Source organism: Chrysochloris asiatica, unplaced genomic scaffold (assembly GCF_000296735.1).
Source record: "Chrysochloris asiatica unplaced genomic scaffold, ChrAsi1.0 scaffold00009, whole genome shotgun sequence".
In the NCBI taxonomy this organism is placed as follows: Eukaryota; Metazoa; Chordata; class Mammalia; order Afrosoricida; family Chrysochloridae; genus Chrysochloris; species Chrysochloris asiatica.
This window is the reverse complement of record NW_006408527.1, coordinates 10,641,133-10,665,090: the sequence shown is the minus strand read 5'-3', so window position 1 is coordinate 10,665,090 and position 23,958 is coordinate 10,641,133. Positions and strand designations below refer to the sequence as shown.

Here is a 23,958-nt window from a genome sequence, read left to right as displayed (position 1 = left end):
TTATGCCAGTTTATTCATCCAGAAGTTAAAGGTACTTCCAACAGGCATGTAAAGGAAGAAAGACAAAAACAATAGGATTGGCTAGAAGCTGTCCTCCTAGACACATACTTTCCCAGCAATGAGGAGATGGGAAAGGGGGCCTATAATGCTTCCTTTGAAGTGTCAGTTTGGCTAGGCTCTAACTCACTGCCACCAAGTCAGTTCCAAGTCATAGCAACCTTACAGCACAGAGTAGAACTGCTCCACAAGGTTCCCGAGACTATAAATCTTTACGGGAAGAGACAGCTTCATCTTTCTCCCTTGAAGTGTCTGGTGGATTCAAACTGTTAACCTTGAGGTTAGCAATCCAGCACATAAAGACTATGCCACCAGGCTACAGTGCCTGGTTATTTAATCAAACATGAGTCTAGGTGTTGCTGTGAAGGTGCTTTATAGATATGATTAACATTAACAACTATTTAACCATAAAGCAAAAGAGACTGGCCTTGATGATGTGGGTGGGCCTTATCCAATCACTTGGAAGTCCTTAATAACAAAAACTGCAAAACGATAAAAGTTTTCCTCACTTTCAACCTCCTCATTGGTAAAATGCAAAGGTTTCTCCCCAAAAAAGAAAAATTCTGCCTTAAGACTACAATGACAATGACAAAGAAAAAAAGGAAGGAAGAGAGACAAACAGCTGCTGAGACTGCCTTGTTGTTGTTGTTGTTAGGTGCCACCAAGTCCGTTCCGACTCATAGCGACCCTATGCACAACAGAACAAAACACTGACCAATCCTGGGCCAACCTCATATTCATTGCCCACCACTTCCGCCACTGTGCCAATCCATCTTGTTGGGGGTCTTCCTCTTTTTCTCTGATCCTCCAGTTTACCAAACATGATATTCTTTTCCAATGACTGGTCCCTGCTGACAACATGTCGGAAGTATGAAAGACAAAGTCTGGCCATACTGGCTTCCAAGGAGCACTCTGGCTATACTTCTTCCAACACAGATCTGTTTGTTCTTTTGGCAGCCCATGGAATTTTCAATATTCTCCTCCAACATCATAACTCAAACGCATCAATTCTTCTATGGTCTTATTCACTATCCAACTTTTGCATGCATATGAGGTTACTGAAAACACCATGGCTTGGGACAGGCACACCTTAGTCCTCAAGTTGACATCTTTGCTCTTCAACACTTTAAAAAGGTCTGTGCAGCAGATTTGCCTAATGTAATACATCATTTGATTTCTTGACTGATGCTTCCATGAGTGTTGGTTGATCCAAGAAAAATGAAGTCAACCTTCTCTCCATTTATATGGATTTTGTTTATTAGTACAGTGGTGAGGATTTTTGTTTTCTTTACATTGAGGTGCAACCCATACCAAAGGCTGTGGTCATTGATCTTTATCAGTATTTTAAGTTCTCTTGGCTTTCAGTAAGCAAAGTTGTATCATATGCATATCATAGGTTGTTAGTCTTCCTCCAGTCCTGATGACACGTTTTTCTTCATATAATCTAGCTTCTTGCTCAGCTTAGACTGAATACGTATGGTGAAAGACTACAACCCTGGTGCACGTCTTTCCTAGTTTTAAACCATTCCGTGTTCCCATGTCCTGTTTGAACACCTATCTCTTGGTCTATGTATAGGTTCCTCATAAGCACAATTAAATGTCCAGAACACTCATATTTCGCAATGCTATCCATAGCTTGTCATGATCCACAAAATCAAAGGCTTTATTTAGTCAATAAAGCACAGGTAAACATCTTTCTGGTATTCTCTGCTGTCAGCCAAGATCCATCGGTTATCAGCAATGATACCTCTCGTTCCATGGCCTCTTCTGAATCTGGCTTGAACTCTGTCAATGTATGGTTGCAGCCATTTTTGTATTACCTTTAGTAAAAGTTTATTTGCATGGGATATCAATGATATTGTTTGATGATTTCTGCATTCTGTTGGGTCACCTATCTTTGGAATGGGCACAAATACATATCTCTTCCAGTCAGTTGGCCAGGTAGTTGTCATCCAAATTTCTTGGCACAGAAGCTGTGTCTGTTTGTTGAAAGATTTCTATTTCAATTCCATCTATTTCCTGGTGCCTCCTTCTTTGCCAATGACTTCAATGCACCTTGGACTTCTTCCTTCAGGATCACTGGCTCTTAAAATGATTGAACATTGACCATTTCTTTTTGGTGCAGTGAGTCTGGATAATTTTTCCATCTTCTTTTGATGCTGCTTATGAACAACCAAAAACCTCATGGGATTTGGTTCCTTGATTTAGAGGTTTCAGGGCATGGTTTCATGGGCCATCCCAGGTAACTGGTCTATTAATATGTTTAATACCTCTGTACTACCTCATACATAGTTCATGTATAGTGCCTGGGGTCTTAAGAGCTTGGAAGCAGATATCCAAAGCACAATAATTGATTTCTATAAGAATTTTGATAGTGTAGTGGTTACGAGTTGTGCTGCCAACCTCAAAGTCAGCAGTTTGAAGCTACCAATGGTTCTGTGGGAGAAAGATAAGGCTTTCTGCTCCCGTAAAGATTTACAGCCTCAGAAACCCTGTGCAGTGTCACTATGAGTTGGAACTGACTCCACGGTACTTACGAACAACCAACAACATCCACCTAGAACAACAGAAAAAGTAGGAGAGTCAGGAACAGGAGGAGAATATGAAATATATGGCTAGTTGTCTCCACGAACAACTGCCTCCTTTGTCATGAGAGCAGAAACGGATGGTGTCCAGCTACCGTTACTGAACATTTTGATCAAAGATTCTATACAAAAATCTTTATCAAAAGGGGAAAAACACAGAACAGAATTTCAAATTCTCCTAGACTCCAGACTTCCTGAAGCCATTGTCCTAAAATAATCTTTAAACCTTGCACAAAAAATATGCCCTGTGAAAAAAATGTGGAACAAAACTCAAAATCATGAAAAAAGAAATAACCAATATACATTATTTTCCAGTGCACATGGAACATTCTCCAGAATAAACCATATATTGTTGTTATTGTAAAGTGCTGTTGAGTCAGTTCTGACTCATAGCAACCCTCTAATAGGGTTTCTGAGGAGTGACTGGTGAGTTTGAACTGCTGACCTTGTAGTTCAAATTGACCTTGAGGTCGAATACTTATCCTATAGTGCCACACCAAGACTGGATAATAGAAGATATAAAAAATGAAAAAACAAGGTCTTTGAATCAAATAAGAATAAAAACACAACATATTAAACCTTTGAGACCTAGCAAGGGTTGTGCTGATACAGCAATTTATAGTAATAAACACACATCTAAAACCAAGAATCAAAATCAACACCTTAACCTAACCTTTCCAACAACTAGAAAAAGAGCAGCAAAGTAAGCCTACAATTACCAGAACAAAAGAAAAAAATAAGGATTAGAGCAGAAATGAAATAGAAAAACAATAAAAAGAATAAATTAATAAAATAAGAATTATAAACCACTGGCAAGTCTAACAAAGAAGGAAAAAAAGAAATCAGAAGGAAAAAAGGTCCAATAACAATCAGATAATTAAGCATATATTACCTTGCAATCGCTCAACTTTTTTTAACACAAGTTATTAGATACACCATTCTGCACTTTCTGTCTTCATTTATTGTTAATAAGTGTCATGGAGTCGATTCCAACTCATAGCAACCCTGTTTAGGGTTTCCAAGGCTGTAAATCTTTGCAGGAGCAGAAAGCCTCATCTTTCTTCCTTGGAGTGGCTGGTCGGCTCAAACTGCCGACCCTGTGGTTTGCAGTTTTTGCTTATCCTACATAGCCACCGTACTCTCATCTTCATTTATATGTCCTGGTATGGCACTGTAGGATAAGCACTGGTCCACAAGATCAGTTTGGACTGCAAAGTCAGCGGTTCAAACTCACCAGACACTCCTCAGAAACCCCATACAGGGTTGGTATGAGTCAGAACTGATTCAAAGGCACTTAACAGCAACAACAAAAGTATTTAATTATATTAAAATATAAAATTTGCTTCAAAAAAACAGGCCTACTCATCAGCTGCTCCTCAGAAACCCTATACGGGTCGCTATGGGTCTGAACCAACTCGATGGCATTTCACAATAACAACAACTCGTCTTATAGAGAGTATAAGTATCATAATCTTGGTGGAACCTACAAGACTATGATACTTATTTTTCAAGCCAAGAAGTCAATTCACCCCTGGGTCTCAAGTTTCATTCAAACAATAGACAGACTTGTATGATGAACAATAACATCAGGGAGGTACACACTTCTTAGAACAACCAACCCTATGAGATCAAAAGGGCAGAGTATGCCCAGGGATAAAACTCAGAAGGTAGAAAGAGGCAGGAAAGAAGAACAAATGGAATGGAAGCACAGGGAGGAAGCAGATGGAGCATTGTTACATTGTGGGGATTTTATAATCAATGTCCCAAAACAAACTGAGTATCGATTGTTGAATGGAAAACCAATTTGCTGTGTAAACTTTGTCACACATCACAATTAAAAGTTAGAAAAGCAAGAAAAATGTCCCCTGCTGTCATCTTAAAACCGAGCAAATTTTGGCTTTAAAAAGACTTCAAAGAGTATTTCTCTCTCTCTCTTTCTTTTTTTTTTTTTTTTTTCCAAACTGCTTAGCTTAACCAGTAAAAAATGTGTCTTGAGCATTATGCTTTTTTAAGAACTATCTGTATGGTATCAAAGTGATCAAAGTTTAACCATAAAGATGAGATTATAAACTTAGAAGACAGTGAGTTTATGTTGACGAAGGAGGAGACACCCAGAAAAGGCGGGAGAGAATAGTGGCACAACTCAAAGAGCGTAATCAATGTCACTAACTGGTACGTGCAGAAACTGGCTTCCGATCGCTGTTATGCAACAATAACCAAATAAATACATTTTTCAGTCATAAAAGAAAGACTGCAGCATTAACTTCTGCCTGAGTTTCCAGTCTGCTGGCCTGGCCTATGGATTTGAGATTTGCCAACCACCATAATTAGGACAGCAAGATATATCAAGATATTTATTTTAAGTAATTTGCTCACCTAATTATGGTCTGAAATCCATAGGTCAGGCCAGCAGACGGAAACTCAGGCAAATGTTAATGTTGCAGTCTCTCCCGTGAAGATTTACAGCCTTGCAAACTACTATGAGTCAGAACTGACTCCATGGGACTTAACAACAACAACATATATCCTATGGAGTCCTGGTGTGGTGCTATAGGATAGGCACTGGACTGCTAACTGCAAGGTGGAGGCTGAAACCCACCAGCTACTCCTCAGTAACCCTATACCTGGGCACTTTGAGTTGGAACCAACTGGATGGCTCTTAACAACAACAACAACAACAACATATATCCAATGGAGCCCTGGCAGCACTGTGGACTAATCATCTGGCTGCTAACCACAAGATCAGCAGTTCAAACCCACCAAGTGCTCCATAGGAGAAAGACGAGGTTGTCTGTTCCCATAAAGATTTAGTCTTGGAAGCACTATGGAGCAATTCTACTCTGTCCTACAGAAGTGATATGAGTCAGAATCAACTGGATGGCAGTCAGCTTATATCCTGGTGCTACAATGGTTAAGCACTTGATTGATAACTGGAAGTGTGGCAGTTCTAACCCAGCCAACAACTCCAGTAAGAAAGACCTGGAGCTCTGCTCCCATAAAGATTATAGCCTAGGAAACCCTATGTGCAGCTCTATTGTGTGCCACGGAGTCGCTATGAGTTGAAAGCCGACTTGACAACACCTAAAGCAATAATATGTATCACTGATTTCCTATATTCATCTGAGGTGAATGATACAGGGACCCGTAAGTCCTTCATTAGACCCCACAGTTGTATTCACAACATCAGCATTTCTGGGTCAGTGGATTCTGCTGGTCAAAAGTCAGGACTATTGCAGGTGTTTTGTCAGAGGAGAGACATGGTGTTATATAATATACTTTCAATTTATCTTCATCTTTGCCATGAAGTGAAATTTCGACCAAAGCCTCATCTCCATCCAACCTAAGCTCAGAAAAGTCACGTTCTAGAGCACATTATAGAGAAGTATGTACCATACCCCCAGAGATTACACTGCACCAGGCTTTCTCACCTCACTTCATCCTTCCAAAGTCTCTGAGGTTGGTATATTATATTTTATAAATGATGGGTATCTTCATATTAAGGAGCTCTGGTAGCACAGTAGTTACGAATCGGGCTGAGAACCTAAAGGTCAGCAGTTCAAAACTACCAGCTATTCCGCGGAAGAAAGATGAGGCTTTCTGCTCCCATAAAGATTTACGGGCTCAGAAAGCCTATGCAGGGTCACTATGGGTCGGAATCGACTCAACAGCACTTAACAACAACAACAACATCCTCATTTTACTTACTAGGAAACTAAACCTTTAGAGAAGTCAAGAAACTTGTCAAAAGTCACAAAGTAAGAAGGAAGCAGGGATTTCTACCTCAGGTTATCTGACTCCAAAGCTCACTGTACCATTCTGATTCAAGGGATGCAATGTCACTTGGCAACTATCAAGAATTGTAGAAATTGGAGTTGGCTGACAGAACACTCCTTCCTTTCTACTCTGAATAGAGCGGCCTCAACCCCAGTCCAGATATCTCCAGAAACAAAGATGCCCCCTAGATCTGACTGCAGTGTTGGTTTGTAAGTCTGAGGTCTCTATAGGCTCTGCCAGTAACAGTGGCTTCTGATGGCCTCCTAGACAGGGAACAGAAGACTGGGCAGAGAAACAAGGTAGGTATGTAAGACATCTTGGAGAGGCTTTTGGAGGACCCCCATGAGAAATCAGGACAATCCAGTTGTGAAATCACCCAGGTTTGTCTGTGGGATCATAACAATTTTCCACTCTTTTCTCTCATTTTAGCCTTATGAGCCATACTTCCCAACCCACAACAACAGGACTCAAAAGTCTCACACTTGCCTAATCCAACTTCCACTTTCTTCTACAGAATGCCAGCCTTGTCCCTAAGTGTTTCTCCCTCCATTTGTTTTCTATCCACTTAAAAGCACCAATTGTGGGTTCCTTGCAAAAGTCACAGCTACTTTTGTGCTAAAGAAACCCTCGCTGAGATAACCAAACCAGGCACTCTCAAGTCAATTCTGACTCGTGATGATCTCACACAGAACCAACCATGCATGTTCCATTAGGTTTTCAATGGCTGACCTTTCAGAAACAGATTGTCAGGACCTTCTTCAGAGACACCTGTGGGTGGGATCAAACTGCCAAACTTTTGGTTGGCAGCCAAATACATTAACCTTTTACACCACCCAGGGACTCCAGCAGAGGCATGGATGGTTGATAAAAATTGATACAGTGTCCTTGTAGTTCTGGTGTGGCGCTTTAGGTTACAAGCTGGACTGCGAACCAAAGGTTGGCCGTTCAAACACACCAGCTGCTCCTTGGAAACCCTGTGCAGGGTTACTAGGAGTGGGAACTGACTGGATGGCACTTAAGAATAACAATCTTACCAGAAGTGTTTGTATTTAAAACAAGAAATTCAACAGTATTTCATTCAGAAGAGTGAATCCTTAACAGCAAGTGCTTTGGAAGTTTTAGAGGAGTGCAGATATCTTGATTTTCCCCAGGGGAAGGACCAGGATAGCAGTATAGATTTGAACACATCCTCTGTCTACACATGTCTTTCTGAAGGCCAAGAAAATAGGCTATTGCCAAACAAAGACAATAGTTGCTATGGTGTGTGTGCGCAGATGTGTGTGTGTGTTGGGGGACAAGTGACCTCCAACTGGCTACTACTTCTCAGCTTGTTTCCAAGAGATAAAAAAGACAGCTGTTTGGTTTACACAGTTAATTAACCTGAGGCATGCAGTGGGTAAGACTGCTATTAAGGCAAATGGGTAATTAGGTTTCCCCAGAAAAGGAGGGGCTGAGGGATAAATAAAGCATTTAGGGGAGCAGACAGAACTTCAGAGGAGGAGACGTTGTTAAGAGCAGAAATCAGGGCTGGAAGGTTTCCAGGCAAAACCCACTGGGCTCCTGAGGAGCATGCCTGAGACAGAGATGACTGAGGAACATAGCCCAGCCCTGACAGAGACTGGGCTACACTCTCAGGTCATACACAGGATCCAGCTGGCTCTGAGAAGCAGGTGTAAGCATCAGCACCAGTACAAACACGAAAGGTTGACTGGCCCAGTACCTTCTTTTCATAAATAGGGACGTGGAGCTCCTGAGAGGAGCTGCAACCTTTGCAAAGTCACATGCCCATCGTAAGTGTCAGAATGAGGACCAGAACTAGAGAGGCTCCAACCCCCATCTACCGTGACTTCACTAACCGTGACTACCTTGGGACTCTCCAACAGCCTACAGCACTTCAATGGAGTCCCTGAGTGGTACAAACAGGTAACTACTAGCTGACAGGTTGGTGGTCCAAATCCACCCACAGACATCTCAGGCAGGGCACTGCCCTGATGATCTGCTTCTGAAAGATCACAGTCTTAAAAACCCCATGGAGCAGTTGTCCTCTGCACACAGGACTCTAGGACAACATCCATACCGCACATCAGATAAGCAGCAGTCATCTGCTGAGAAGGAGAAGCAAGAAGTAGGCTGATCCAAGGAGAAGTAGCTTTTAATGAGGTATGTGCGTATGTGTTCTGACCAGGAGAGACACAGTCAAAAAGCACGGTCTTCAAATAAGGACAGTCTCTGCACGCAGGCCTAGCTCCCACGAGGTGGTGGGAGACGCAGAGAATGGAACTTTTGGCATCCACCAGGTACCATGCAAGAACCTTGCGCAGCTTAGCTTTTGGTGTGACACTGGGGGATAATGTACTGGACCACAAGGTTGGTTTGAACCACAAGATGGGCGATTCAAACTCACCAGCTGCTCCTCAGAAACCCTAAACAGGGTCACTATGAGTCGGAATGGACTCGAAGACACTAACAACAGCAACAACAACTAACTGAACAGTTAGTGGTTTGAGCCGTGGAAGAAAGGCCATAAGGTGACAACCACTGAATCCCCTGTGGAGCACAGTCCTACTGTGATACACACGGAGTCACCAGGAGTCAGAACTGACTCTACAGTGATGGGGTTTAGGCACCATGATGGTGGGCATGTGGCACATTCTCTCATCAGTCCTCACAATCACCACCTCACAGGCTTTTCTCCCCACATCTATTATCACTACCATCTTGTACAAGGGTAAGAGGGTGTAGTGAACGCCTCATGAAATGAGTTAGGAGCTTGGAAAAAAGAAAACAAGGGGACAGGGTGAGATGACAGCCTGAGGTCCTTTTCATAAAGAACAGCCTGGGACCAAGGCCAGTCAGTTAATGGGTAGCCTAGGCAGACAGGACCAGAAGGGCAAAGGGAGACTGGGGAGAGGAGCTGCCACAAGGCAAAGCTGGCCAAGTCCTATCCATTACAGGGGTTGCAACATGGACCCAAAATCCATAGCAGCAAAGCCAGCAGAATTTAGCCACTGAGACAGAACGAGGCAGAGGCGGTCACCTAAACACAGGCTAAGATTGGCCCAGGATAAAGGTGGAGCCATGCTCAGCTGTGGAGAGCAGAGAGGGGATCATTTTTTGGAACTAAAAGGAGTCTTCACTGCTTCTGCAGCTCCCACCCATGGAGTCCCCCCTCTGTTAGTAAACTGGAGCAGGACAGGAAGGGGGCAGAGGGAGTAACACAGAAATGTCCAGGGGTCACAAATTCCATTGCACTGCATCTCTGCTGTCAGGCAGCAGGTGGGTGATTCTGGACGGAACAGAAGCAGGAACCAGAGACTTTACTTAAGGGACATCTGTATGTGTGGAGTGGGGCTGATTGAGAAGGTGAAGTGGGGGATGGGGGAGAGGGGGCACTAAGAACGCAGCTCTGTGATATACCCACCCAGCTGGGACCATGCAATACCATTCTGTCAGAAAATGCAACTCCTATGTGGTTCTGTTAAGGAGCTCTGGTAACGCAGTGGTTAAGTACGAGTCAGGCTGCTAATCTCACGGTCAGCAGTTCAAAACTATCAGCTGTTCCACAGGAGAAAGATGAGGCTTTCTGTTCCCATAAAGATTTACAGCCTAGAAACCCTATGCAGCGTGGCTGTGAGTTGGAACCAACTCCACAGCACACCATCACCATGTGGTTCTGTTAGAAGTTTGGGGTTCCAACACATGCCCAAAGCCTCTAAAGTCAGGCTCACGGGGATGACCATTTCATGAGGTACTGTGAAAATTCATGGAAATGACTTATATAAAGCCTTTTATGTGATGTCTAGGATATCTAATGTTTGCTTAATAATAATGATTATAAATTACAATAATAAATGATAGGTACTATTTGTATCATTTAATAAGAAAATAAATCTAACTTAAAAACTGAAATTTTAAGTGAAGTTAAAATCTCCATTGCTAATTTTTCTTGCACAGGCACCTAGAGAGTTCACGGTACACTCTGATAAAGGACAAGAAGGGAGTCTTTTGTGTTTTTAGTTTATGTCTTGATTGCCGGCCACTCATGGACTTTGAAGGTTCCTCAGTGGTACAAATTATTTGTATTTGACTACTAACCTAAAGGAGTACTAGTGTGGTGTGGATAAGCACTGAACTGCTAATTGCAAGGTCAGCACTTCAAACCCACCAGATTTGCTCTTTGGAAAATCTATACAGGGTTGCTAAGAGTCGGAACCAACTCAACAGCACTTAACATCAACAACTAACCTAAACATTGGCAATGTGAACCCACAGAAGACTTAGGGCCTGTCTCTAACCAGCAGCATTGTTGTTGTTGTTAAGTGCCGTTGAGTCAATTCCGACCCATAGCGACCCTGTATAGAGTAGCTGGTGAGCTTGAACCACTGACCTTGTGGTTCAAATAACTTTGCAGTCTGACACATTAGCCAACAGAGCCACACCAGGACAGCCGAAGATAAATCTGATGATCTGCCTCTGTCAAGATTACAGTCAAGAAAGCCCATTGGAGCAATTCCACTCTGTAACATGTGGGGTCACCATGAGTTGGAATTGACTAAAGAGCAATTAGCAACATTAATGACCTAAGAAAAGAGAGAGGGAAGAAATGAAACAAGATAGAGAGGAAGAGGACAAGAGGAGTCTACTTCCCAGCAGTCTACTTATTCCCAAAGAATGCTGCAACAGAGAGACCCTCCAGGCCATCTCAGCGACCCCTCACTGGCAGAAGAAGAAATTTACTCTGAAAGTGGGTTCAAGTTCACCCCACAAATTACTGGCAGACCAGAGCCTACACCCCACACTCAAGACGCTCCATCCTCTAGTTTTTCCAAGAGGTTCTCTGGATTTATTTACCCAGTGTTGGATAAGCACTGGACTAGTAACTGCAAGGTTGGCAGTTCAAATCCACCAGCCGCTCTTGAAAACCCTATACTATGAGTAGGAACCGACTTGCTGGTACACAACAACAACATAGAAAGAAGGGGGGGGGGGGAAGCAATGCTTCTTAACTTTCACCACAAGGAAAAGGCTGATATTTATCCATCCCTTGGGCTACAAAGTCTAGACTTCTCTTTTGCAAGCACCCTGTTTTGCTCTTGGAGGACTGCATAAGAGCAGGAAGGCCATTTGGCTCCCAAAGGCAGCTAAGAAAGGCAAAGGGCAAGCTAGAATGCAGTCTTTGGGGAAAGAAAAGCCTTTGGGGAAGAGAGGGTGCAGACATGACCAGTTCCATGGTACACCCCTGCATCTGGCATCCCAGACTCCAGTGTCTGACCTCTCCTTGCTTCTCCTCCTTGAAGGAAGGGAATCAGCAAAGGGCTCCCCTAAATTTTTAGACATGAGCTCAGTGGCCCAAGAATTTGAGGGGAGGAAAGGAAGCAAGCAGCAAAAATCATTCAATTGCCTAGAAAGCTCCATACTGACAGGATCCCAGATGCTTGTGAAGTAACTGGGCCCACAGGGAGTCCTCACCTGATGCTGATTATCTTACCCAACCCCACCAAGCAGGTCTTCCCATCCAAGTCTGTGAGATGCAGAAACCCAGCTGTCTCTGCTCAACATCTTCAAAACCACTACCCAATGGTTGTGGTTTGGTGGATGTGGTTGTGTGCCACAAAAAAGTTCTGACTCATAATCACCCTATATAGGGTTTCCCAGGCTGTAAATCTTTACGGGGTCAGATATAACCTCACCTTTCTGTATTGGAGCAGCTGGTAGATTAGAACTGCTGACCTTTCAGTTAGCGGCCCAGCTCGTAATCCATTACGATACCCAGTGGTGGTGGCGGTGGTTATGTGCCGTGGAGTCAGTTCTGACTCATAGCGACCCTGTACTGGATTTCCAAGGCTGCAAATCTTTACAGGAGCAGAAAGCCTCATCTTTCTCCTGCGGAACAGCTGTTAGTTTCGAACTGCTGACCTTAAGGTTCACAGCCCGATTCATAACCACTATGCTACCTGAGCACCTTACAATACCCAGTAGCCTCTGTGATTTAAAATAGCCACAAGAACACAGGGATTAGAAGGGGAGGGCAGTGAGACCCAGAGGTGGTATCAGATACCATCTTCCAAGGGCCTGAGGACAAGGGCAGCCTGGAAAGAGGAAACCACATGGCAAGTCATCTCTCTCACTTGTCGATTTCGCTCTATATATTTTTCCCCAAAGAGTGCAGAGATTATGGTAAACCACGCTGTCGTCTAGTCTCTTGTTCAAGGGAAGAAAAGGGGCCAAATGAAACAGGCAGCTGAGAGATAAGAAAACAATGAGTGGTTTCCACCTTGATAAACATGAGAAGCAAAGAAAGAACACAGCTTTGTTGAGGGGAAAAGAAACACAAGAACAAAAAAAAAACTAATCAAGATACAAACTTCCTATGAATAATGTACCAAGGCAATGAGGATAAAAAAATACAGCAGTTCTTAGAAACAAATCAGCTGCCTACATAGGCAATATTAATTGACATAGTCTTTGGATATCGGATTTGTTTAGTTCATTTTCTTACTAATCCATTGAGTCTCTAAACCTCTTTGTTAACCTCAAACCACTTCCTCATTTATTTCATTGATCTATGCCTTTTAGTGCCGCCAGAGTGCTCCTTGGAGGCCAGAATGGCCAAACTTCGTCTCTCATACTTCGGACATATTGTCAGGCGGGACCAGTCGCTGGAGAAGGATATCATGTTTGGTAAGGTGGAGGGTCAGAGAAAAAGAGGAAGACCCCCAGCAAGATGGATCATCAACGGTCTCAAGCGTGGCAACAATTGTGAGGTTGGTCCAGGATCGGGCACTGTTTTGCTCTGTTCTTCATAGGGTTGCTATGAGTTGGTACTGACTCAATGCATCTAACAACAACAACAATGCCTTTTAACAACATGCTAGGCTTGGTGAACCATGTGGATCAATGAGAATGAGAGGTACGTTGACTCATCATAAGAGGTAAACTCCAGCCCATAATCATATGCAAGGGTTTCAAAACTTCTATGAAAAATGGAGTTGAATTGCAATCATTGTAATGAAGCAAAGTATATGATTTGTTGAATTTAAAACTGATGATCTGCTCTGAAACTGTCATTCAATTTACAACAAAAAGTTGGAAAAAAAAAAGGTTAAAAGTTTCCACAAACTTTCCAAAACCTCCTGCTAGGTCTGTCTTCACCTGCATCCCTCACTGGCCACAAAGATGGTAGTATGGAGTAGCTATGATCCAATCCAATGTACTCCATCAGAATATAATCCCAGTGACAGTGCTCCACAAGCCTGGTGTTTGCCCACCAAAGATGGCTCATTGGAGTCTACATACCTAAAGGATGATTATTTGTTTGACAACCTACTACAAAGCCTTGAACAACTGTCCGGCCCATACCCAAAGGCTAAGAAAACATTTCAACTTTATCCAGCAGAAGAGAAAAGATATGTTCAGCTAATTCTGAGGACATTTTCACTCTCCCTATCAAAGTGCCAATTCCTGAGAGGCAGGAATCATGTCTAAACTTTCTGCATTACCCACTGGGCTAATACGTCAGACTGCAAAGTTGTCTGAACTGCAAGGTCGGTGGTTCAAGCTCACCAATTGCTCCTTGGAAACCCTCTACAGGGTCACTGTGGGTCGGAATCGACTCGACAGCACTTAACAACAACAACAACCCCCACCCCACTGTGCAATTGGACTGGGCTATCAAGTATATACTAAGTATTTAGCGAACAAATTGGGGGCTCGTCCCATCACCAACCCTGGGGCCCATGGAGGTAGAACCTACCTTGCCATACTGGGTGCAGTAGGTCTCAGGCTTAGTCAGTCCACACGTGGATGAAGCTCGGAGAAACTGGGTCCTCCCAACAAGTAGGTCCCCAACAGGAGGATAGCAGGCCCCTCGGGAACAGGCTTGCTGGGCACACAGGAGGCTGGGCAAGGCTGAAATCATAAACAGTACTGGGTGCAGCTCAGAAAAGGGTCACACTAGTATCCCTCAAGGGAACTGATGTTGGCAGGCCTGGGCTGTCTCCCCATTCATGGGTGGGAATGAGTAATGATAGATTGATAGATATTGTGATACCTTTAAGCAAAAATGCTGGCTTTATATTCTATAACCTGGCAACCCAAAACAATGGGTGACCCTGAAAGATGGCATCCATATGGAGATTTTAGAATCCAGCTGGGACACACGCTGGACTGCCAGGATACATGGTCTACAGCTCTGTTCTCAACAGAGTGGTCTCCATCAGCATCCTGAAGCAAAGCTGACTGCTGAGCTATTTGGAAAGCACTGAGAATTGCTTGTATTCTGTTCCTTTATCTGCAGAGCCGACCCAGTCACTCTTTGTGAGAGCCCAACTACTTATTCACTGGGAAATTAAGAACTCAAACCATGATGAGTTGGAGCCAGCCTGGGAGTGAGAGGATGGGAGATAAACTGTGATGAGCAATCAGGAAACCACAAACTCCCCTAGGCTAAGAATAAGACACAGGGAAGCTTCCTAGAGAGGCAGATGCTGTCACCTTTCCCCAAAGCCCAAAGGAGTGGGAGACTCTCATGGGCGTCCCCGGTAGACTAGTTCTCGAAACACAAGGGGACTGGTGATTCTCAGTTAGGCAAGTTTCTCCTACTCACGGCTATCACCTCCCTGCTATATTACAGGGCTCGGAAGGATGGAAAGAGATGCTTACCGAAAAATAGGAGAAAGAGTGGCCTCATCTTCAGCCAGTGGGGTGATCCCCAGAATGGGCCTCACCTGGAAGGCAGAGATGCAATCTGAGTAAACAGCGATGACACCTTTTCTTCCTTGTTTTAGATTTAGAACACTTCTGGGCAGCAGGTAAATGCCTTGGAAAAGCTTGGAAAATGCCCCTGTCCCAGGTGGCATGTGACTCAGAGGTTGCCCTGAGAAAGTCCTATCTCTTACCAGACTTCAGCTTCCCTCTCTGAAATGGAAGGGAAGGAGAATCTACGTTCCACTTCCCCTCATGGTCATAAATAAGGACAATAAGGAATGCAGGAAAGCGCTGGGCCTTTTGCAGAAGAGAGGCTTTGGTGGGGTTCACGGCCTTCTTGCTGTCTCAGAAGAAAGGACTGACCTGTAGCATGGACCAACCCCACCTACAAGCCCAAGGGTGGATGCTAAAAGTGACTTAGGGTCTGGAGGTAAACCCTCTCCCTCCTTTGGCATGGTTTCCAATACCATACAAGCCCACCCAGAGGTGAGGCTGTGGTGGCCACAGCTCTGGGCTAAGCAAGTAGCTAAAATACAATGAGGAGAGACACAGCATTTGTAAGAAGTGAGTGAGGATTGCACCTTAACTGGAAATAGTCCAAAATGTCTCCAATGTTGGGCTGGGGCCTTGCAGGAGGAGGGAAAGCAGGGACTCAGGAGTCTGGGGGTTGATGCTGAAGGCCACAGTTGGGGTCTGAGGTGCAGGCCAGCCCTTACTCATGCACTATGCAGCACTGCCATGGAGTGGACACTCACTCTACTCCAGTGCCAACCACAAACTCCTTTATCTGGGGTGGGATGTGAGGGGTTGGCAAGGCAAGACAGAAGAGGTTCTGGGGTATTCCTGGCATCTTTAAACCATGCTCCAAAGTCATCTGGCCAATTCCCTTCCAGGTCAGTCAGTCTCAGGGAGGGGATGTGGCCTGGGGCTCAGTAGTTCAGAAGAACTCTGTTCTCTTTCTTTTCTAGCTCTCTCCCCATTCTTTCACCCCCTGGCCAGAAATCCTCTGGAACTGAGCATTCTGAGCTTTAGCCCCACCAGACCACTCTTTCCCCTTCTCTTTCATGTTCAGTCCTAGATCTGAATCTGCTTTCTTCTAAGCCACTGAGCCGTTTATCAGATGTGAAATAGAAACACAAACAGTGGCAGACATTTTTAAGCTAGCATGTCAGAAGTGAGCTCACCCAGGTGAGCTCCCAGGAAGAGGAATGAATCAGGTCCTGCCATCAGGCCCCAGGAACCCAGAGATACAGTCCTTCTCCCCCATCCAGTCTCCACAGGAGAGGTGAAGGCAGGTAACATACCTCACTGTGTGCTGGTGCTATTCTTTCTCCAGATCCCCTCTCTAGGAGCTCCCCTGGAATGTGGGGGTCTCCTCTTCTGGCTCCAAGTTTTTAAACAAAAGCCTCACCCCTGGAGACTCCCTGCTGGGTGTAGCTCCACTGCAGGGCGGGTCTCAGGAATCTGGCAGCTGGCACGCCCATCTGCCGTCACTGCACCCCCACCCACCCCCACCCTGGAACGGGACTGGGCAAGTGGGTCCGTCCCAGAGGATTTACAACAAGCTTGGAAATGCCCACCTGTCTCAGGTGCATGGGGGCAGGGGAGCATAGAGGGAATATTTAATAGGAGTGCCAGGCAAAAATTAGTGATCAGTAGACACCTGGGTACCTGGGGTGGGGAAGGGCAATTACATTAGTACCAGGTATAGTTTGGGCACTCTTCCAAGACCAGTAAGCTTCAATGTCCTCCTGTGGCCCAGACCATACAAACAGAAGACGAGGCAGAGAACACAGGACTTGTATATGAGTATTACAATCTCAGACCTGTTACCAGGACCCTGGAAAACACCCAACCCCTACCAAGGTGGAAAATCCCAGTTTCTTGGGGAATTTAGATTCTTAAAGAGCCATGCTTCCAGCTCAACCAAGGAATTGGGAAAGCTTAAGAGGAATGAACGAGGTAACTAAATGCCTTCCCTCTGGCTCCTTCCAAAGGCTTGGCAGTGCGCCCAGGACAGGTAATTACCTGTGAGTCACTGCCCCCAGCTCCAGGGAGGGTTGGTTTCCTAGCCCCTCCCTAACTGGTCAGGAGTGACAGCCTGGAGGGCCAGAAAAGAGACCGGACCACAAGACACAGAGGCAAAGGCAGAGCTGGACTAATAAAGGCAAGTCAGACTTCCCCTGGCCTGGCGCCAAACCTTAGAACACAGCTTCCTTCATGGGGCCCTGGGCGGGCTCCTAGGCTTCATGCCATCATCAATGGCAGGGAGTAACAAGTCCAAATTGGGAGGTTGATCTAACAGGATACTATTCTCCCAGGTTAGAGCTAGAGGACTTGGAGAGAAATCTGGAAGGTCACCCAGTTCATATCTCAACACTGGCATCGTTTTGGAACACTACCACACATCCTTCCATAAAGAGTCTATTTAAAGGACACTTTCTCTATCACAGTGTCCTCTAGGCATTGTGTCCAAGAAACTGATATGAGATTACGAGCTGGGCCGCTAACCACAAGGTCAGCAGTTTGAATCTACCAGTTGCTCCACGGGAGAAAGATGTGGCTTTCTGCTCCCATAAAAATTGACTACGTCAGAAACCCCAGAGAGGGTTGCTATGAGTTGAAATTGATAAATAACCAAGGGAAGAATGTGGAATTTTGTGGATTAAGCTGGACATTTCTAAGCCTCACGTTCTAATTTAGCACACGAAGTTTAGAAGGCTGGGGTGGGGGCTGGGAGGGCAGCAAATACTATAACTAGTGAGCAAGCAATAAGTTTGGATGAATAATTAATAACTCAATAACTGTGAATGTCTGACCCCCTTTAATCATCCAATGAAATCTGGGTTAACTCAGCAAGTGGGTGTCACTACAAGCGGCTTCCTTTCATCTGGCCCTACCTCTGCCAACAAGAATACCCATCAAGTCCCCACAGTGTAATGTCAACTCTTGGCATCCCTGTGATTAGGGCTCTCCAAACTGCTCTCTTTCTCTCTACTTTTCCAACTTCCTGGAACTCCAGGCCTCCCAGAAGTTTTCCACTTCTGGAACTGTCCATCCTCTGCCCATCACCAGGAAAGAGGATGTGACAAAGTGCTCGTTAATAATTAACAGAAAAGTTCTGCTTTTACAACCCCAGCTCCTCAGACAAGGTGCACGGTGGGCCTCACTGCCAATGGATGAGGCCCTTTAAATCCTCCACCTCCCTCACTTAGGAACCCAGGTAAACCAGTGTTTGACTTCTCAGACTTCACAGGTCAGGGCAGGTCCAGAAGCAGCTTGGCATGCAGGAGGAAAATGGAAGTTGCTCTGCCAGCATGCTCATCCCCCACTCCCAACAAAGTCCAGGGGGATCTTTAGGCAGACCTCAAAGGCAGCCCAGTCAGCCTTTCCTCAAAAGGGGCACTGCAAATACCCAGTCCAGTCCCTCCCTACACGCCCCCAACCCACCGTGGCCCAAACTCCATGGCCCTGTCACAGGCTTTAGAAGTTAAAACAAAATTTGTTCAGACAGAAGGCTGGTCTGGCAGGGTTCAAGAGGGAAATGGGGACCTTGCTCAAGCATCCCAGCCCCTCTCTCTGGGCCCTTTCCTCTCTCCCTCACACCACCGTTGTGTTTTAGAACCCGCGGTTCCCCCAGAGTTTATGCTCAGGAAAGTGGCTGGTCATGATATCCCTGACTCTGGTTTCTCTCACACCCATATCCACCTATCTGCAAATCCTGTTTGTAACCAGAATCTACTTCAACCTTCCTGGCTGGGTCTCTGTTATAAAAGCTCCTGCAGCAGTGTCCTCACTGCCATACTGTCTTGTCCGAATACAGCAGCTCCTACTTCTCCCTCCTCGGCTCAGAACCCTGCACTGGCCCCCACGGTACCCAGAGCAAACAGCTCCCACAGAGAATCTACCAAGTCCTGCATGATCTGAGCTCCCCTCCCCATCGCTCTCCTTCCTTTGCTCCAGTCACTTGGCCTCCTCATCCCAAAACCTACTGGCATCAATTGTATCAATTTTGACTCATATGGTCCCTATATCTGGTTTCCAAGACTCAGTCTTGACAGGAGCAGATAGCCTCATCTTTCTCCCACAAAGTGGCTGGTGGCATTGAACTGCCAACCTTACTGGTAACAGTCCAGCACCTAACACACAGTGCCAACAGGGCTCCTTTGGCCTCTTCAAGTGCCCCCAAATTACCAGGCCTGCTCCTGCCTTCAGACTTTTGTCCTGGCTGTTCCCTTCACCTGGAATGTTCTTCCCCCAGACAGCTGTAAGGCTAGCTGTAAGGCTAATGTTCTGATCTGAGAAAGCCAGTTCTGACCAGCCTACTTAAAATTACAACCCACTACCCTGCCTCCTTCCTGCCCCCACCTCCAGCACTTCCAAGCCCACTGCCTCTGCAGTACTATTAATATTGTTTGTAGTTTCGCCTTCTGGAGTTCTGGTGTGGTGCTGTGGGATAAAGCACTGTACCGCAAGGTCAGTTTGAAGCACAAGGTCAGCAGTTCAAACTCACCAGCTGCTCCTTGGAAACCCTATACAGGTTCCCTATGAGTCAGAACCGACCCATGGCACTTAACAACAACCGTATCACCTTCTAATGAACTCTATCATCTACCTCCTTACCGTTTATCATCTGTTTCCCCTCATTAAAACGTCAGGTCTCAGAAAGCAGAGATTTCCCCCTATTTTGCTCCTTATTACAATTCTAAATATTTAGAAATAGTGCTGGGCACATAGTAGGTGCTAAATATCTGTGGAACAAATGGCTTCACATTAATATGTAAATAAATGATATGGCTTAAGGAAAGGCCCTGCCCCTGAGGTACAGTTACATTCTCCCAGGGGACAGAATCCAGGGTCTTCTGTCACTAAAACAGATTGCAAACTGTGGAAGTTTGTGCATCAGCCAGTTTAAGAGGGGAGGTCTTTTTTTGAGGCACCTGTACAGGGTCGCTATGAGTCGGAACCGACTCCACGGCACATAACAACAACAACAACAACTGGTATAGTGCTGTGGGTTAAAGAGCTAGACTGCAAAGTTGCAAGGTGGGTGGTTCAAGATCACCAGCAGCTCCTCAGAAACCTTATTCAGGTCGCTATGAGTCAGAACCAACTCGACAGCACTTAACAACAACAACTGCGAGACCCCAGAAATGTCTCCATGTTAATGTTAGCAGAAGCCTTCTCTGTCTGCTGATCAGTCAGGGCAGGGTGTGGGTGTCTCGTGTCTCCATTATCCATCAAGTTGAAGGGAAGATCAGCTAAGATCTATTCAATGTGAGATCAAAAGTAGGGAGTAAGGGAAGTAGTAAAGGAAGAAAGACAGGAGGGGAGAGATTAAACGGGAATAAGAAGGCCTAGTCCAGACAGTGACTACTGGATCACAGGTGTTAGAGGAAGAGGTGCCAGGTGAGTAAGGCCCAGGCACCACCTGAATACTGTGAGTCACGGCTGACTCCTGTCTGCGGAACAGAGTGGGCTCCAGGAAGAACCCTAAGGATTTGCCATGTGACTAAAGCTGGCGTGGTCCTCTATCCAGCACACTGTCTCAGAGAGCTAGATAATCTGTCTGACTTCGGTGTGACTCCCCAGGATGCTGAAAGAGAAGGTGGGTCTGTTATGTTACTGAGGCACAGACAGGAGTCCAGCAACAGACTGGGGCCAACAGGACGCAGGACAGGCCCCTGGGGCTGCCAGGCATGGAGTAAATTCAGACCCTTCTCTTCCCTCTCCCTCACCCGCTACCCATGCTGAGAGCACAATCACTGGGACCTGGGGTCAGGGAGAAGTCTAGCAGTTCACCTGAAATAATCACAGCTCACATTTTACTGCTCTAAACCCTTACACGTACTAGTTCATTTAATACCCTCACTTCTACCTGCACCAATCTAGGGATAGAAACATCACTACCCTTGTTTTGCAGATGAAGAAAACAAGGCACATTTTCAACAACTTGGCCCCAGCCAGTATGTGTGCTGTGAACCCAGACCAGTTAGCACAAGACTACTCTTCTTGACTATCATGTAAATGTGCCACATCTTCTAAACTCCCTTGTCTCCACCTTGGGAACACTTGGGCCGAGTCCACCAGATTCTCGACGTGGCGTCTCCCAAACCTAGTCAAGATACAATATCTTTCCTCTTTGAGTCCTTTGAGACCAACCTTTGGAGTCCTGGTGTTGGCTGTGGGCTCGAGGGGAAACAGTAATGTTGTAGAAACACCTAGAACTAACACCATCAGGGGCCTCCCATTTGTTTTCCATACTGACCATCTGTCTTTCAAGAGCACAGATGGGGCAGGTGCTGGCCTCTGGGTGCTCCGTCTCAGAGGTGCCTGGCACATACCTGCTGTTTCCCTCAAATCAAAAGGAAGCTGCTCTGTGTGAGGTCTCACATCCTACATGTCATTTCAACACCACAGTGAGCTGACAAGATTTAACAAAATGCGTGATAACTGACTTACACAACTTCCTCATCACCAAAGGAAGGGCAGTCCCCTTTCCTGAGGTCAGGTTCCGGGCTCAGTTTCTTCAGCTCTGTCTCCTCAGGTATACCTGAGGGCTTATGGCCCAGGAAGCCTATATAAGGCTTCCTGCTCTGAGGCTGGCTGGCTGGTGGACTCCCTGGAGAAAGGGAGAAATGCACAGCATTCTTGCCACCGCCACCACCCTCCCAGTCTCCTGACCTTCCCCAAACAGACAGCCTGACCCATCACCCCTTCCAGCAACACACACCTCCTCCTCTATCCCAACCACCTCTGACTCCTCCTTCATGGCCCACCCACTGGCCTCTGGAAATTAGGTTCTGGGGTTTAAGTCCAGATTCTGTGACCTTTGGCCACAGATTTTTTTTATGTGGAGCTGACCATATGGCCATCAGACCCAGCCTCACCTGAGAAGACAAACACACCATAGGCCTGTCTGAAGGGGGCAATGTGTAGTCACAAAATAGGTCCAGGCTGGAGCATCTGGAGAAGGGGCAAAAAAGGAAAGACTCAGAGGGACTAGTGACCACTGCTTCTTGGGATCTGCTCCCTGTACAACTGGAGGACTACCCCAGACCTGAAAATAAATCCACACAGCACTTTCAAATTCTACATACGATCCCTGACAGGGCCAAGGGAGAGACCAACTACATTTCCTAACGTTCAATTGCCATTTGAGACCAACCAAATCTATAGAAACAAACACTCTGTGGTTTCAGGGGAAGGGGGCATGGGAGCTTTCGGCTTCCTGTCTGGAATCACCACTGGAAGACGGTTGGTGAGCACCTCCTTGCAGTGTCTATGGCTACGTACGGGTGTGTGGACTTCAGCAGCTCTTCAATCCTAAAGCTAGTTGTTCTGCCGCTCAGTGGAAGCATAAACACAGGCAAACCTCTCTCTGGTTCTCAGTTTCATCATTTGTAAACAAAGTTGTTGGATTTTAGTGGGTCTCAACCCAGGCTGCTCCTTAGAATTACTGGGAGAACATTTTTTAAAGTATCCATTCTTGTTGTTAAGTGCCGTTAAGTTGGTTCCAACTCCTTAACAACCCTGTATAAGGTTTCAAAGGAAGGGTTGGTGTGTTTGAACCATTGACTTTGTTGGTTAACAGTCCAGTTCTTATCTTACAGTGCCACACCAGGACTCTGTATTTTTGTTTAAGGGGATGAAAAACATTTGGAAATGGACAGTGGTGATGGATTCACAAGGTGATGGATATAATTAATGTCACGAAATTGGACACTTAAAAATGGTCAAAATAACAAATGTTTTGTTTCGTAACCACACACACACACAAATTATATACCAAAACCAAGCCTCACATCAATTGGCTTGCAGAGGGTCAGAAACATTCCATATGTGTTAAACAGTATGTTTTCTGGAGTCCCTAGATGGTGCAAATAGTTAAACACTTGACTACTAATCACAAGTTTGGCTGTTTAAAACCACCAAAGAGGTGCTTCAGAATTAAGGTCTGATGAACTGCTTTCAAAAGGTTTGAAACGCCTATGAAGTTCAGTTCAACTCTGCAACCCACGGGTTTCTGTGAGTCCAAATCAGCTCATTGGCAAGTGTCTTTTGTTTGTTTTGTTTAAGGTAGTTCTAATGTGCAGGGGGAGTCTTGGTGTTGCCCTGTGGGTTAATGCACTGGACTGCAAAGTTGGTTCAAACCACAACTTCGGTGGTTCATGCTCACCAGCCACTGAGGGTCATACAGGGTCACTATGGGTTGGAATTGACTCGATGACACTTAACAACAACAATGTGCAGGGAGAACTAGGAATCACTAAAGCTCTCTCCAGTTCTGAGATGCTCCACTCCCAGTAGGTGATTTTGGACAGTAGGTATGAGACTGCTGAAGGTTCAAGTCCTAGTTCTATGCTCATCAGCTACATGACTTGGAACAAATTATTTAACCTCCCAAAGGTGATTACCTGTTGAAGTAGTGCATTCTACATCATGGACTCTTATAATGATGAGAACAGACAGTGTGGGTGGAATTCTCCATGCTCACCAAAGGATGTCCATCCTCACTTGTGTGTTGCAGGCAGCTGTTGAGGTGTGTGACAGCACTCTTCACAATCATGCTGAACAAAAAGCAAACATCACTCCCACCCAGGTGTTTTATGTACCCATCAATGAGCCAGCATGGGCTGCTTCTCCTCCTCCCCACCTACGGAGGCCGTAGGTCCTAGCCTGGGGATCTGTGCTCTGTGTCATCCACTCTATTCCTTAGAGTTGCTAGCGCCCCAGGAGCCACAAGATGGACCTGAAAGGAAGGAGGGCACCCAAGAGGCCAGCTGAGCTAAGCTCCTGGGAGCAGGATGGTATTCTGGGTTTTCTAGATGGGGAG

The 23,958-nt window shown here is 45.5% G+C and overlaps 1 protein-coding gene across 1 annotated transcript in view; it reads right to left on the bottom strand.

Moving 5' to 3' along the window:
• The window catches only part of LAMB3 (laminin, beta 3), a 55,400-nt gene extending 38,862 nt beyond the window's left edge, over positions 1 to 16,538 (bottom strand). Inside the window, exons 1-3 of the mRNA XM_006834048.1 lie at positions 16,427 to 16,538; positions 15,078 to 15,142; positions 14,170 to 14,324 (exon numbers count right to left, since the gene is read on the bottom strand). Of these exons, the coding sequence (XP_006834111.1) occupies positions 14,170 to 14,324; positions 15,078 to 15,105 (183 nt within the window). The 5' untranslated portion in view covers positions 15,106 to 15,142; positions 16,427 to 16,538. The remainder of the gene's footprint in view (positions 1 to 14,169; positions 14,325 to 15,077; positions 15,143 to 16,426) is intronic.
• Positions 16,539 to 23,958: the final 7,420 nt, after the last annotated feature.